The sequence below is a fragment of the Nycticebus coucang genome, chromosome 18 (assembly GCF_027406575.1).
Source record: "Nycticebus coucang isolate mNycCou1 chromosome 18, mNycCou1.pri, whole genome shotgun sequence".
NCBI lineage: Eukaryota > Metazoa > Chordata > Mammalia > Primates > Lorisidae > Nycticebus > Nycticebus coucang.
In genome coordinates, this window is record NC_069797.1 from 51122806 (window position 1) to 51138406 (window position 15601).

Here is a 15601-nt window from a genome sequence, read left to right on the forward strand (position 1 = left end):
GAGATTCTTCATTTCTAACAAGCTCCCAGAAGACGTTGATGCAACTGGCTCAGGGACCATGCTTTGCATACCAAGGAGTCTTGATCAAAATGCAGAATCCTGAGCCCCATCCTAGGCCTGCTGAATCAGAATGCACATTTTAACAAGATCTCTGGGTGATTCACAGGCACATTTAAGTTCAAGAAAACTGACCTTTCTGGGTTGCTCTTTGTTTAGCAATGCAATGAGCCACCTGAGGTATTAAAAATAAGATCTGCTTTACAAAAATTCCATTTGCAGTTAGATAACTCTTTGACAATTCAGGCTGGCATCAGGCTGACTTGCCTGACCAGCAGCCAAGGCTCTAGTTGCCAAATCTGTGTACTTTCTCTGCAGGCCATGAACATGAGCTGTATGCCTGCCACTGGATCTTCCTTGTGTGGGTCTACATCTATGCCTACAGATAAGACAAATTCTGTTTGTTCTTTGGAGCAAAGCTCTAAGATCATTTCTCTAACACCCTAAAGTAGGGAAACTCCTCTGGGCTTTTAAAACATTGTTTTTCCAGCCACGAAGACCTGCTCAGCCTGAATCACAATCCCCAGATGAGGGGGTATATCTCCATGCTTGCCACCCTTTGAGAGCAGAACCTATGGCTGGTTCCCATGTTGAGTAAAGAGGGGCACGCAGGAGATGCTTGTGGCATCTGTGTGATCTCTGCATCAGTGGTGACTTTGTCCTGGGGCCCAGGCTCCTCCATACCTGCAGGGCATAGGACACAGAAAGGCCCACCAGCCCTGGGGTCAAGCTGCTTCTCCCAATCACGGCAAATAGTGCAGCAAAGAACACAACACAGCTTCCCACAAAGTCAACTCGGATGCCCAGCCACCTGTGGGGGGGGGGGGCACACAAGTAGGAAATGGGGCCAGGTGCCGGAAGGGGCCAGTTTTCTGTTTCAGGGAAAGAAAGGGCCAGGACTCTAGGAGTTCCCACCACAGAGTCTAGGGGGGACTCCTAGAGGACTACGAGGTAAGGGAGGAGGCTTCTGACCGGTTGGAGGCAATGTGGTGGTAGCAGCTTCTCTGGTTGGTGTCCACCTTAGTATCACTGATGACCTTGAAGTCCTGACTGCGATTGTAGGCCCGGATAACACTGGTGCCCGTCACTGTCTCCGAAAAGTGGGAGTAGATGGGCGAGCGGCTGACGGATTCCAGACGCTTCAGTTGCCGTGATGTAGCCACATAGAAGCGCTGATGGGAGGCAGGGAAAGGGTTAGGGGTCAAGGCCATGGAAACCCCAACTCCGTCCTGACTATCTCTGAACCCATGCATTTCCCCCAGGGCCTCTTCCCAGCCAGCCTTACTCCTACCCAGAGACCTTGCTGGCTTCCCCTACTTCCAAAGCCCCAAGACTCCATCCTCTACCCTGTGGGGCCAAGATGGCCAGGACCACACAGGATGTATATCTGAGGCTCCCCAGGCCCAGCACAGAGCACAGCCCAGATCATGTGGCTGAGCTGTTAGCTGTATCAGTGGCTGAGCTTCTACTATCATTCATTCATTTCAGAATAGGAGCTCAGTGTCTGCAAAAGCTTTTTGCAGTTATCTATATTTAAATGTTACCAATTCATTCGTGTTAAACACATACATAAACATGTATGTTTAGATAGATACAAAAAGAAGGGAAGGATAATATGTCCCAAACCATTAACAGTGTTTTATTGAAAAGTAGCCAACAGGAAGGAGCCCTAGGGCTGTTGGGGTCCCGCTCCAGGGGCAGGGTCCACCAAGACCTGTGGAACTAGTGCAACCACCTAAAGAAATAGAAAGTTAGGAACAACAATAAAGAAAGAGACACGGGACGCAGAATGGAATTTTCAAAGGTGGGAGCTCAGGGGACCACTGCCCGTTTGTGGGCTCCAGCGAGTGGCTCCCAGTCTCTGTTCTGCTCAGCTTTTATTGAAATCTATCTGCCCAGGTGGTAAGCTGAGGGAGGGAACAAAGACACCAGCAGGTTCTTTGAGTGAGCATATCAGCTCCTATTATTATTATTAACTTTAAGGATTTGAGAAATTTTGAGGAATCTGAAACTTGAGCTTTGTGTGGGGGAAGCCTCCTGTCTGGAGTCACACACACAGATTCCTAGGGAGGTGTTAAACTCTGCTAGTTCACTATGGAGTAAAACACCACTGGCATTAATCTCTGCTGAGGAATCAATCGGTGGGAGAGAGGCATTTTCCTCTCATCACCACCACAGAGGATTTTCCTCTGCAATAAGGGATGTAAGCCCTCCTGCCCATATTTCAGGGTTCGAGCTGTTCCCTTGTCTCTGCCCCAGCTAAATGCAAATCCAAATTTCCATAATGGGTATCTGCTTTGTCTGTTTAATGGGCAGGAAACCACCTAGAAGATGTATCTTTCCTAGGTCTTGCCATAATCTCTTTTATGCCCATTACTTTCCTCAAACTGTTCACAGACTCAGCAGGGGTATTTGTGTAAACTGTATTCCCAATAAGCTAGAGTTTCAGGAAAGGCCGGAAACTTGTTCAGGCAAGAAATTTAGCAATGGGCTTGGTGCCTGTGGCTCAAGCAGCTAAGGCACCAGCCACATACACCTGAGCTGGTGGGTTCAAATCCAGCCCAGGCCCGCCAAAGAACAATGACGGCTGCAACCAAAAAATAGCTGGGCGTTGTGGTGGATGCCTGTAATTTCAGCTACTTGGAAGGCAGAGGCAGGAGAATCGCTTGAGCCCAGGAGTGGAGGTTGCTGTGAACTGTAATGCCTCAGCACTCTACCCAGGGTGACAGCTTGAGGCTCTGTCTCAAAAAAAAAAGAAAGAAAGAAAGAAAGAAATTTAGCAGTGGTTGGCTTGGCACCTGTAGCTCTGCAGCTAGGGCGCCAGCCACATATACCGGAGCTGGCGGGTTCGAATTCAGCCTGGGCCTGCCAAACAACAATGACAATTAAGACCAAAAAATAGCCAGGCATTGTGGCGGGCACCTGTAGTCCCAGCTACTCGGGAGGCTGAGGCTAGAGAATCGCTTAAGCCCAAGTGTTTGAGATTGCTGTGAGCTGTGACACCACAGCACTCTACCCAGGGTGACAGCTTGAGACTCTGTCTCAAAAGAAAAAAAGAAAAGAAATTTAGCAATGGCTAGCTTAAAGGTAAACTAGCTGAATTTTCTTTGTTCTGACTCCTTCAGTTTACTTTTTAATTTTCCCTTTTTCTGGGGGTGCCCTCCCCTGCCAGAAATGGGGTCTTCTGTCCCCATTCTGCCTACATAGGGCCAATCATGATTTATGAGTATTTCAGTTTATCCTCACACCAACCCTATGAGGTAGGTTCTTTTTTTTTTCCTATGAGGTAGGTTCTGAGTCTGTTTTACAGGTGAGGAAAATGAGTTACAAACAGATACAGTAACTGACTGCCATTTCTATAATAACAAAACCCAGCTGAGGCCCTTCCCTTGTCCCAAAAATGGGGGCCCATTCTTTATCTGTGTCCAATGTATCTTGCTCTGTAAACCTTTCTCTTGCTCAATAAATGTTGTTTCATTCATCGAAAATAAAAAAAAAAACAAGCTGCAATGTTGGGGGCCTAAAGTATCCCACCCCTCCCTGCCCCACCCATGAGGATGCCCACCCACCAGCCCATGCCCTGCACATGTTACAGCCATGCCAGCTACTCACACACCTGCACAAAGGCATAGAGTGCAGCTAGGGGCAGGATGATCACAGCGAAGAGAGGTGTGCTGGCAATGATGACCACGAAAGTAGAGATGGTGTTGAAGAGGGAACTTAGCACCATGAGGATGGTGGGGCCCAGAGTCTCATCGATGACATGGATGTCCTTGGAAAAGCGGTTGAGGATACGGCCAGAGGGTGTGGTGTCAAAGAAGGACTGTGGTGAATGCATCTTGTTGTGCAGAAGTGCCTGGTGCAGCAAACGCGCAGCCTGCACGGCGCCCACTGCCATCATCATGGCTGACAGCATCACCAGGAGACCTGTTGGAGAAGGTAGGGAGTGGCTGGCTTACCTGGGCTGAGGCACAGGCATGGAGGGGCAGATTCACAGACATGATGTGGCCATAGTGGATTAGGGATGCTCTAAGCCATGGTCTGACAGGCCTGGCAGCCCAGAAGAGAGGAAGAGATGTTGGAGCCCCTTTTGGGCACCCCCACAGTTTTACCTTGCAGAATTCCCAAGGCAGCATAGACACCCAGCCTCTTGGAGGTACTGTTCTGTCTGCTGTCCACAGTAGCATCATTGGCCCAGGCGCTAAGCCATACATTGGTCCCAATGGCGGCAGCACTTTGACCCACATATAAGAAACAGATGGCCAGTGAGGTACAGAGCCCCACAGCCTTGGCGTAATCCCGGTACACACTCAGCTTCACCTATAGGGAGTGGAAGTCAGGGACAGAGGACTCTGTAAGGCCTGGGGCTGCTAGCGGCCTATCCCTTCTCTCCAGTCCCCCTGGTCCATTCTACTCACAGTGCCAACTTCTGCTTTCTCCTCCTGGATCAACACTCCATTTGCTTTCGCCTCTGTCTTCTGCACCTTCTCTGATGAAACGAGGTGTCTTCGGGACACAGGCTGAGCCTCAGCCTCTCCTTCTGAGGACATGGCACTCAGCTGTCTGTGGAAGCAACTGATCAGGCTCAGAAAGAAGGCCTCCAACCCTTGCCACCCTAGGACAGAGGCCCAGGAGGTGAGTATCAGGGACAATGCCTGCCTGCAGCCCACCTGGCAGGTCTTGGGGAGACCTGCTGCAGCCTCCCTGGGATGGCGGAGGGCTGGGAGCTCTTAGGAGCTCACCTCATAAACTGCTTCTGGACTTCATATGTGATAAGCTCACTGTCCATCATATCTGTGTGGTTGCTGAGCGTATCTGCGATCAGCATGTCCTCCTCCTCTGCTTCTTCCAAGGCTGCTGCTGGGTGGGAGGAAGTGGATGGGGTTTGGCTAGCTCTCCCTGAAAATCCCCAACCCCCATTCCATTGAAAGATCTTGAACAGACAAGCATGAGAAAAGATGAGGGATCAAAAGGGCAACAAGAAAGACTTAGGTTAGATAACAAGAAGAACTTCCTTTCAGGCCCGTGGAGGAAACACAAATATAAGGGTTAGGAAGGTGGGCTCTGGAGTCAGACTGGCTGAGCTTGAATCCCTTGCTGCATGACCTCAGGCTGGCATGTAAAAAGGGGATATAGGCATCTATTTCAACACAGCATTGTGAGGATTGAAGGGAAATGTGTCGTGAGCTGAGCAAGGAAGGTTAATACTCAAGGTATGTTTGCTGAATATGTGACAGCAGCCAAGAAAGCCCAGGAAGAGGTCTGCCAGCCAATCCAGACTTTGACACTCAGAGAGGTCAAGGGCACATGGATTGATTGAGCTAATGAATTCGAGACCAGTCTGAGCAAGAGCAAGATGCCATCTCTAAAAATAGCTAGGCATCATGGCAGGCGCCTACAGTCCCAGCTACTTGGGAGGCTGAGGCAAGAAGATCAGTTGAGCCCAAGAGTTTGAGGTTGCTGTGAGCTATGACGCCATGGTGCTCTATTGAGGGTGACGAAGTGACTCTGTATTTAAAAAAAAAAAAAATTCCAGAGTTTGGGGTTGGAGGCCTGAGACCAGGCAACAAGGGGAAAGTGATGCCCTGTGAGCCTGGAGACTTCAATAGGCTCCATGAGGACAAGGACTTTTTTTGAGACAGTCTCACTATGTCACCCTCAGTAGAGTGGCATGGCTTCACAGCTTACAGCAACCTCAAACTCTTGGGCTTAAGCGATTATCTTGCCTCAGCCTCCCAAGTAGCTGGGACTATAGGCGCCCGCCCCAGTGCCCAGCTATTTTTTTTTGTTGTTGTTGCAATTGTCATTGTTGTTTAGCTGGTCTGGGCTGGGTTCAAACACGCCAGCTTTGGTGTATGTGGCCAGCGCTGTAACCACTGTGCTATGGGTGCCAAGCCAGGACAGGGACTTTTTGTTTGCTCACTTCTCTGTATCAGTGCCTAGAATCTTGACATAGTAATTTCTCAGTAAATCTTGTTTGATAAATGACTTTGCCAAGCACTTGCACAATTGACAAACAATTTGTTCGCAAAACAGCCTTGCCACACAAGCTAGGCCTATGCTCTGATACCCTTTGGACAGATAGGAAAACTGAGGCTCCAAGACTTGAGCTGCTGATTCAAGGTCCCATAATTATGGAAGAGGAAGAGGTGGAACTTGACTGTGTCTGCCTTACTTTCCCTCTGGTGACTCACACAGATGGCTCAGGTTTCCCAGAACCTCCCTGCTGCAACATCGGGCCAGTGCAGAGACACCCGAGAGACTGCCCAGACAGGGAAGATGCCGTGAAGGTGCGGGGACCAGAGGGCCAGGCCTGGCAGTACCGGTCCTGTTGTCCTGGAGGTATTCCTGGTCCTCGTCAGGTGCATAGTTGCGGAGGAAGTTAGCAAAGCAGCCGTCACGCTGCAGCAGGGCTGTGTAGGGGCCCATCTCAGACACTTGTCCGTCAGCGAGCACTATGATGAAGTCTGTCTGGGGCAGGAAACTGATGCCATGTGTCACCAGCACCCGAGTCTGGGGAGAAAGCAGCAGGCTCTCACCCTGCTGTCCTCAGCACAAGCACGGAGCCACAGAGTAAGTGTAAAGTGCCCGTGTGCTGGGAGTATGGATAGGTGTCTCCCCACAGGTGTCTCCTGCCACCCAACCCACATGCCTGCTTTTTAGGCCCCCACACATCCAGATCTCACCCAGCCCCTTCAGCTTCCTGCCACTTGTCTCCAAGGGCCTGAGATCTCTCCTTAGCCCCTTTAGCCTCTGGCGGGCCTCACCTTGCCTGCCAGCACGCCTTCTGGACCGATGACTTGGTCAAAGATATGCTTGGCCACATGGGAGTCCACTGCTGACAGGGGATCATCCAGCAAAAAAATGTCAGCATCACTGTAAACAGCTCGAGCCAGACTGACTCTCTGCCGCTGGCCCCCAGACAGGTTAATGCCCTGGAAGGAGGAAGAACGTGGTGGGAGGTGAGGGCTGGGTAGAAGAAGGTCAGATAAGCCACGGGAGACAAAGTCCTGTCCACTGTCATTCAGCAAGGCAGACCTCTGAATCCACATTTCATAGGCAGTGAAAAGGGGAACAAGAAGGACTTAGGGCAGACAATAAGAAAAATTTCTGGCTGGGTGCCTGCAGCTCAGTGGATACAGCACTGGCCACATACACTGGGGCTGGCGGGTTCGAACCCGGCTGGGTCTGCTAAACAACAATGACAACTACAACAACAAAAAAAGCCAGGTGTTGTGGCGGGTGCCTGTAGTCCCAGCTACTTGGAAGGCTGAGACAAGAGAATCACTTAAACCCAAGAGTTTGAGGTTGCCATGAGCCATAAATGCCATGGCACTGTACTGAGGGTAACACAGTGAGACTCTGTCTCAAAAAAAGAAAAGAAAGACAAATTACCCTTCAGGGACTATGGAGGAGGCTGTCCTTGCAAAGCTATAAAGCCACAGAGGAAGGGGCTCTCAGAGTCCTTCTGGGGCAGGTAAGGCCATCCTCCTTCCTTACTCTGGTTGGGTTTCCTACCCAACCCTGGCGCCAGATGAATGGATAAACAAAATGTGATATATACATACAGTGGAATATCCTTTAGCTTTAAAAAGGAAGGAAATTCTGACACATGCTTCAACATGGATAAACTTTGAGGACATCATGCTGAGTGAAATAAGTCACAAATGCTATATGATGCCACTCACATATTGAAATTGAATCTGCCATGTGACAGTAAATTGGAGGTGGGACCTTTAAGAGTTGAGCTTTCATGAATAGTTAATCCATTTATGGACTAATGAGTTTGTGAATTAATAGGTCATCATGGGCGTGGGAGTGGTGGCTTTTAAGAAAGAAAGGAAGGGGCAGCTCCTGTGGCTCAGTGAGTAGGGCGCTGGCCCCATATACTGAGGGTGGCAGGTTCAAACCCAGCCCTGGCCAAATTGCAACAAAAAAATAGCTGGGCGTTGTGGCAGGTGCCTGTAGTCCCAGCTACTCGGGAGGCTGAGGCAAGAGAATCTCTTAAGCCCAAGAGCTGGAGGTTGCTGTGAGCTGTGATGCCACAGCACTCTACCGAGGGTAACATAGTGAGACTCTGTCTCAAAAGAAAAGTGGGGGGGATGGGAAGGGAGTGGGGAAATCAGATTGAAGGAGGGTGAATGGTGGGATCACACCTATGGTGCATAATGCAAGGGTACATGTCGGATCTATTAAGCATAGAGTATAAATGTCTTAACACAATAATTAAGTTAACGAGATGAGGTATATATTAACCAGTGTGATGTAAGCGTTTCTAATCTATATGAAATCAGCACATTGTACCCCATATAGGCATTAATGTATACATGATCTATGTGTTTATGATTTAGTAAAAAACAAAGAGAGAGAGAGAAAACAAAGAAAAGAGACCTGAACTAGTATGCTTAGCCCCCTCACCATGCAATGTCCTGGACAGCCTCAGGACTCTGCAGAGAGTCCCCACCAGCTAGAAGATCCTCCACCAATGTGCCCCCTTAACCTTGGACTTCCCAGCCTCCAGAACTGTAAGATACAAATTCATTTTCTTTTTTCCCTCTTTCTTTCTTCCTTCCTTCCTTCCATTTTTTTTTTTTTTTTTTTGAGACATAGTCTCATTCTGTCACCCTAGGTTAGAGTGCCATGGCATGAGCTCACAGCAACCTCAAACTTCTAGGTTCAAGTGATCCTCTTGCCTCAGCTTCCCAAATAGCTGGGACTATAGATGCCCACCACAGTGCTCAGCTAGTTTTTCTATTTTTAGTAGAGACCAGGTCTCGCTCTGGCTCAGGCTGGTCTCAAACTCCTGAGCTCAGGTAATCCATCTGCTTCAGCCTCCCAGAGGGCTAGGATTATAGGTGTGAGCCACCATGACTGGCCTATACATTCCTTTTCTTTGAAAAAGAAAATGGCTACTAGTGTAGTCAGGTTTCTAAAAACAGGAAATAGTATGGTAGTTGCCAAGAGCTGGGGGAATAGGGAGCTATTGTTTAACTGTGGTCCTCAATTCCTGGGCTGCAGACTTCACCAGTCCAGTCTGTGGCCTGTTAAGAACCATGTTGCACAGCAGGAGGTAAGTTGTTGGCGAGCAAGCGAAGCTTCATCTGTATTTATAGCCACTCCTCATCACTGGTGTTGCTGCCTGAACTCTGCCTCCCGTCCCATCAGCCCCATCGTGGAAAAATAGTCTTTCGTAAAACTGCTCCCTGATGCCAAAATGGTTGAGGACCAAGGGTTTAACAAATACAAAGTTTCGCTTTTGCAAGATGACCTCGGGTTTAACAAATATAGTTTTCACTTTTGCAAGATGTAAAGGTCCTGGAGATTGCATAACGAGGTAGATGTACTTAATACTGTTGAATTGTACATTTAAAAATGGTAAGAAGGTACATTTTGTGTTATGTGTATTTTACCACAGCTAAAAATTAGGTATGTTAATCCAAGGCCCAAACCTTTCACTGATGTCCCATGTTTTTTCGCATAAAGGCCAAACTGTTAAGTACATTCACCTTGCTATGCAATCTCCAGGACCTTTTCATCTTGCAAAAGTGAAACTCTGTATTTGTTAAACCTGAGGTCCTCAACCATTTTGGCATCAGGGAGCAGTTTCATGAAAGACAATTTTTCCACGATGGGGCTGATGGGACGGGAGGCAGAGTTCAGGCAGCCACGCCAGTGATGAGGAGTGGCTGTAAATACAGATGAAGCTTCACTTGCTTGCCCACCACTTACCTCCTGCTGTGTGACATGGTTCTTAAGGGTCTGCCTCACTCTATGCCCTCCCTCCACTTCCTAACCTCCGCTCAGGCTGATGTGCCCTGGAAGGCCCATCCACGTCCACCCACTATTCCTGGGCTCACACCCTCCACTGGCTTTCACTGCTCTGGGCAAAAGCCACAATCTTTAGAGTGGCCTTCGGGACTCTCAATGACCTGCCTGCTTGGAGTCATTTCTTCCTCCTGGCCTCTGGTTCACTTAGCTTCAGCCATGGTGGCCTCCTTGCTGGTCTTCCAACTCCTAGTCACACTCCTGGCTCCCCTTTGCACTTCTTGCTCTCTCTGCCTCCAGTGGCTTGGCCCCAGACAGGTTTCGAGGTCCCCAGACAGCTTTCCATGGCCCCATACAAGGCTCTCTAGTCCCAGTTAGGGTTCACTCTAGCTGTGTTTTGTTTTGTTTTATTTGAAAGAGTGTCTCACTCTGTCACCTGGACTGGAATGCAGTGGCATAAACCCAGCCTTGAATTCCTGGCCTCAAGCAGTCCTCCAGCCTTAGCCTCCCAAATTGCTAGGATTACAGGCGTGAGGCACCACACTCAGCCCTGCTCTGATTCTCAGTGACTCTTTCCCAAGTCTCCTAACAATTTTGCCCTGCCTGTATTTTATATTCCTTCCTTGCCTTGTTCCCCTCCCCGCCCCCAGCGTTTATCTACTATATATTTCACTTATTTATCTTGCTTATTGTCTTTTTATCCCACTAGAACGTAACCTATAGGCCGGGTGTGGTGGCTCACGCCTGTAATTCTAGCAGTCTGGGAGGCCAAGATGGATGGATGGATTGCCTTAGCTCACAGGTTCGAGACCAGCCTATGCCAAAGCAAAACCCCATCTCTAAAAATAGCTGGGTGTTGTGGCAGGCACCTATATTCCCAGCTATTTGGGAGGCTGAGGCAAAAGAATCACTTGAGCCCAAGGGTCCAAGAGTTTGAGGTTGCTGTGAGCTGTGATGCCAAGGCACTCTACTGAGGGCAACAAAAGAAAGAAAGAATGTAACCTATACACAGGCAGAGATTTTTTTACCCTGGCATATTCACTGCTGTGTATATTGATTAGTATATACCACACAACAGGCACTTAATAAAAATCAGATGAATGAGTGAATAGATTATAATGAACTCTCTCTTCCTCAGTTAAGGTTCAGCTCAAAAATGATGCTCTTCCTTGTGCAAAATCCCCCCAGGGCCCTCCCTGTATCCCGCAGAAGCCTTCTGCCTGGCCCCAGCGCAGTCTGTGGCCCTTACCTGTTCACAAGTTAAGTAGGTGATAGATAAGTTTCCCCAGTGCCTGGCACAGAGCTGGGCATAATGTTATGAAATGTGTGAATGAACAATTAAATGAATGAATGAACATATGGCCGTGGCTGGGTTGAGGAGGGCAGTGGTATGTGGTGGCTTCTCAGGGATAGGAGGGGGCCCTGTACCTTCTCTCCAATCTCTGTCTGGTCTCCAGCAGGAAGCATCTTCAGGTCAGTCAGCAAAGCACAGGCCTCCAGTGTCTGTTGGTAGCGCTTGGGGTCCAGGGCTTGGCCAAACAGCACATTTTCCTGAAGAGTGCAGTTCTGGATCCATGCCTGCTGGGGCACGTAGGCCACGGAGCCCTGGCCACAGGAGGAGTTTACCTCAGGGTACCCCCGAGGCATGGCTGAGCCCCATGCCCTGCCCAGAAGCCCCTACCACTCTCACCTTCATATGCACCTTGCCTTCCAGCTTCTCCATCTCTCCCAGCAGGGCAGACACCAGGGAGGACTTCCCACAGCCCACAGGTCCCACCACGGCCACCAATGCCCCTTTTGGGACCTGGATGTCTAGTCTGGGGGCAAGGAACCCCAAGAGTCCGGTCAGAGGTGGAGATCAGTGCTTTTGTTCCCAGCCTTCCACTTGGAGACCCAAGCCCTCCTCCCTTCCAGATACTGCCCTGACAAGCTGAGGCTCTTTCTGTATTCTGGTTAAAGACCCTGGGGGTGGCTCGGCGCCTGTAACTTGGCAGTTAGGGCACCAGCCACATACACTGGGGCTGGTGGGTTCGAACCCAGCCCTGGCCTGCTAAACAACTGCAAAAAAAAAATAGCTGGGCGTTGTGGCAGGCACCTGTAGTCCCAGCTACTTAGGAGGCTGAGGCATGAGAATCGCTTAAGTCCAAGAGTTTGAGGTTGCTGTGAGCTGTGATACCACGGCACTCTACCAAGGGTGACAAAGTGAGACTCTGCCTCCAAAAAAAAAGACCCTGGGGGTAGGGGCTCAGTGCTACTATTGATCTGATCTTCTACCCACTGTGGGAGGCAGAGAAAGGATAAGAGAAGCTGGTACCTGAGCAGGATTGGGGGCAGGTCCTGGGCCCAGGTAAATGTGCCACTGTGTATGGTGATGGCATAGCCTGGGAGGACCAAGGTGAACAGGGTCAGGGAGGGACATGGAGAAGAGAATAGGGGAGGAAAGCCCAGGCCATGGGAGGGGACCATTGGAGGGAGGACGGGGGGAGGGGGAGGGAGGGAGGATGCGAGGGAGGGAGAGGAAGGGAGAGGGAAGAAGAGCCCTGGTCAGGGGAGAGCAGAGAACTCAGAAGAGGAGAGGAAAGTCACAGAATTAAAGTAGATGTGAAGAGGAGGAAGGAGGGTTGTGACAGGTGAATGAGAATTTGGAACACAGATTTTTCGGAGCCAGGACTGGGGTGAGCAGCCCAGGAGAAGGGTTCCTGCACCTGGGGAGATGGTCTTTCTTTCCACACACTGGAGGTCAAGTTCATCTTGGCTCAGGAAATTCTGGATTCGTTTCAGAGACACGCTAGTCTGCAGGAGAGTATGAGTCAGCTCTGGAGACTGTGCCTTTCCCACCCCCACTTCCACCCCTCCTCCTATCCCTGTCCTGTTCGAAACTTCCTGGGCTAGGCCCCTCCCATGACTGGGTCTTCCATGGTTCCCACTACTCAAAGGTAAGGTCCAGGTGGGTAAGAGGAGGCTGTCCCCAGAGACCCCACCTGACCCCCATGCCTCCAAATGACCTTTGATCCCAATGACTTCAGCGTTGAACAATTCTTCAGAATGAAAACAGCCCTCCCCTGATTCCAGTAACTCTCCCTGATTATCCCTTGACCCTCAGTGACCTTTCCTTGACCCACGACCTGCCCTAACTCCAGTGGAAACCCCCGCCAGCTGTACCTGAGCCATGTTGCTGATTAACTGGGGCAGCATTTGGAGAGGAAACTTTAAGATATTGAACAAGGACACGGACACAAAGGCCTTCTCAGCATCCAGCACATTGTTCTGGTCCACACTCACATACACCGCAAGGGTGATCAGGATCACCTGGGCAGCATGGGGGTGGTTGTTGGGATGGAGCCTCCCGGGACCCAGCCATACCTGGGCACCAGAGGCTGCCTGGCACAGCGAGAGGCAGGGGCCCAGCCCCAACAGAGAGCCTCACCAGGAATGGGGTGCAGATCATGGTGAAAATGGACATAGCGTGGAGGTAGGCAGCTTTGCGCAGCAGCTGGAGCTCGCCCCACCTGATGCCCTCCACCTTCTCTAAGAAGCTGGGCTCCCAGGCAAACAGCTTCAGCACCTTGATGCCACCTAGGATCTCGTTCATCAGCTTGATGCGGGAGTCCTTGAGCTTCATTTGCTGCACCTGTGTGGCAGAAAAAGCGACTGTGTCACACCTGCTGCCGTCCCCAGCCTCCCACCCTGTTCTGGAATGCTCAGCCCCTGCCTCCCTCTGCCTGACCAAATCCAGCTCCGCCCTCATTGCTACCGTCACTGACCCTTTCAAACAGTATCCTTCCCCCTTCCCTGGGTATCTAAAGCACACAGCACTTTCTTCTCTTTCCATAACCATCCTTTTATATAGGTTTCCCCAGAATGTTAGCTTCCTGAGGATGTGAAGTTTATTTCTCTTTGTTCTCCCAGATGCAATTCCAAGGCTTGGGACACAGGATGAATTTATTCATTGACCCCTATTCACAGAGGGCCTGTGTGTGCCAGGCCACATGCTAGACACGGAGGGTGTCATAATATGCAATTCAGACATGGCCCCCACCATTACACAGCAGACAGTCTGATGGAGGAGGTGGTTAATAAGTAAACAATTGCCCAGATTTATATTTGATTAGCAGTCATTACATATGCTCTGAAGGAAAATAACAGGATGTAGTGAGAGAGCAACGGGGTGGGAGCAGGGAAACGAACTTAAACTGGGTAATCAGGGTGGGCCTCTGGAGGAAGTGACATTTATGCTGAGAGGTAAAGGAAGAAAAGGAAGTAGGCAGGTAAGAAGGGGTAAAGAGAATTCCAGGAAGAGGAACAGTACTTGTGGTGGCCCAGAGGTATGCTGAGTCTGATACTTTGAAGAAAAGAAAGGCCAGGCTGACTGAAACTTGGCCAGGCTCAGGGTGGAAGTGGTGTGGGATAGGGCTTGTAAGGTAATCAGGGACCTGGTCAGTGGTCTCAGGGAGTTCTATGGGGGAGTGGGTAGCTACTGAAAAATTCAACAAATGTTTGCAAGTAACAGACTGAATGACAGGCTATTTATGCTTAGAGGGGAAAGATTTCATTAGACCAGAAGACTCAGGTTCAAGGCCCAGCTGGATCTGATTCTGGACTGCCATAATTTCTCTAGGCCTTGGTTCTCCAGCTGAAAAAATGAGAATGTTACTAAAGCTCTCTCAGTTGTGAGGGAAGAGTGAGCTATGGTTTGTGCAAGTGACTAGTAGCCATCCATAATCAATAAACCAGGCAGAGAAGACCCCCCACCCCCACCCCCGCCACACATACACACACTGCTAGGCAGCTGGCCAGGTGTTCTGGCAGGAGCAGTGCACCTCTAACAGCACCTACCTGGAAGGCACGCATCTTCATGGCCACAGCTCCATTGAGTGGAATCAGCAAGACCAGGACAGCAACTCCAGCCAGGGTAGAGGGACCCAGGTGCTGAGGAGGCACAGATAGACAGATGAACAGATAGCCAAAGTCTACAGCCAGAACCTAACAGACAGAGGCCTGTTGACCTGAAATTTACAAATGGGCAGGAAGCAAAAGGTGGTGGTGGGCCAAATAGAGAAAGCCAGAATGACCACATGTTTGCAGAAGCAGCCAGCCATCAGATAATGACAATAGACAGGGAAAAACAGTCGACATAGAAGGGCGTCCAGACATACAGGATAGCAAACATAGAGTCACACCCGACCTGCCTCCAAGGCCCTCTTTCCATCTGCAGGAAGGCTAACAGCACAGGCTGGGAATATTCAGTTGCAGGCCCCAGCATCCTCGAAGTCTGTTTCTTCTCCCCTTCCTCCAGGGCTGAGGGACGCTCTGGTGTCTACACCATATCCTCTCTACCTACTAGAATAACCCTCTCTTTTCTATTTTGTTGTTTTTTCCTTTCCTTTCCCTCCCTCCTTCCTTCCCTTCCTTCTTTCATTTTAGAGATGGAGTCTCACTATCTTGCCTGGGCTGGAGTGCAATGGCACTCATACCTATTTACAGGTGTGATCATTATCCACTACAACTTTGAACTCCTGGGCTCAAGGGACCCTCCCACCTCAGCTCCCTGAATAGGAACCCAGCTAATTTCTGTTGTTTTTGTTGTTGTTGTTTTGAGATGAGGCTTCCTATGTTGCCCAGACTGGCCTTGAACTCTTGGGCTCAAAGTACCTTCCTGTCTCAGCTTCCTAAGTAGCTAGGACTACTGAGGAAATATTTTGACATGAGGTTGACAATTTCTCCTACAGTAGATTCATGTAGGTGCATGCCACTACACCCACCTAATTTTGTCTTACCA

The 15601-nt window shown here is 49.8% G+C and overlaps 1 protein-coding gene across 7 annotated transcripts in view; it reads right to left on the reverse strand.

The window, feature by feature from the left end:
• ABCC3 (ATP binding cassette subfamily C member 3) overlaps window positions 1-15601 on the reverse strand; it is a 65740-nt gene that overhangs the window by 11419 nt on the left and 38720 nt on the right. For 5 of the 7 annotated variants that reach the window (XM_053568719.1, XM_053568721.1, XM_053568715.1 and 2 more), the window contains 15 exons: window positions 14659-14751; window positions 13250-13453; window positions 12985-13131; window positions 12528-12615; window positions 12137-12203; window positions 11513-11639; window positions 11251-11427; window positions 6825-6992; window positions 6381-6570; window positions 4800-4917; window positions 4476-4620; window positions 4170-4377; window positions 3674-3984; window positions 1030-1229; window positions 742-868 (listed from right to left, as the gene is read on the reverse strand). In XM_053568719.1, coding sequence (XP_053424694.1) covers window positions 742-868; window positions 1030-1229; window positions 3674-3984; window positions 4170-4377; window positions 4476-4620; window positions 4800-4917; window positions 6381-6570; window positions 6825-6992; window positions 11251-11427; window positions 11513-11639; window positions 12137-12203; window positions 12528-12615; window positions 12985-13131; window positions 13250-13453; window positions 14659-14751 — 2370 coding nt within the window. The remainder of the gene's footprint in view (window positions 1-741; window positions 869-1029; window positions 1230-3673; window positions 3985-4169; window positions 4378-4475; window positions 4621-4799; window positions 4918-6380; window positions 6571-6824; window positions 6993-11250; window positions 11428-11512; window positions 11640-12136; window positions 12204-12527; window positions 12616-12984; window positions 13132-13249; window positions 13454-14658; window positions 14752-15601) is intronic. The other 2 variants (XM_053568722.1, XM_053568718.1) reach the window with 1 other exon arrangement.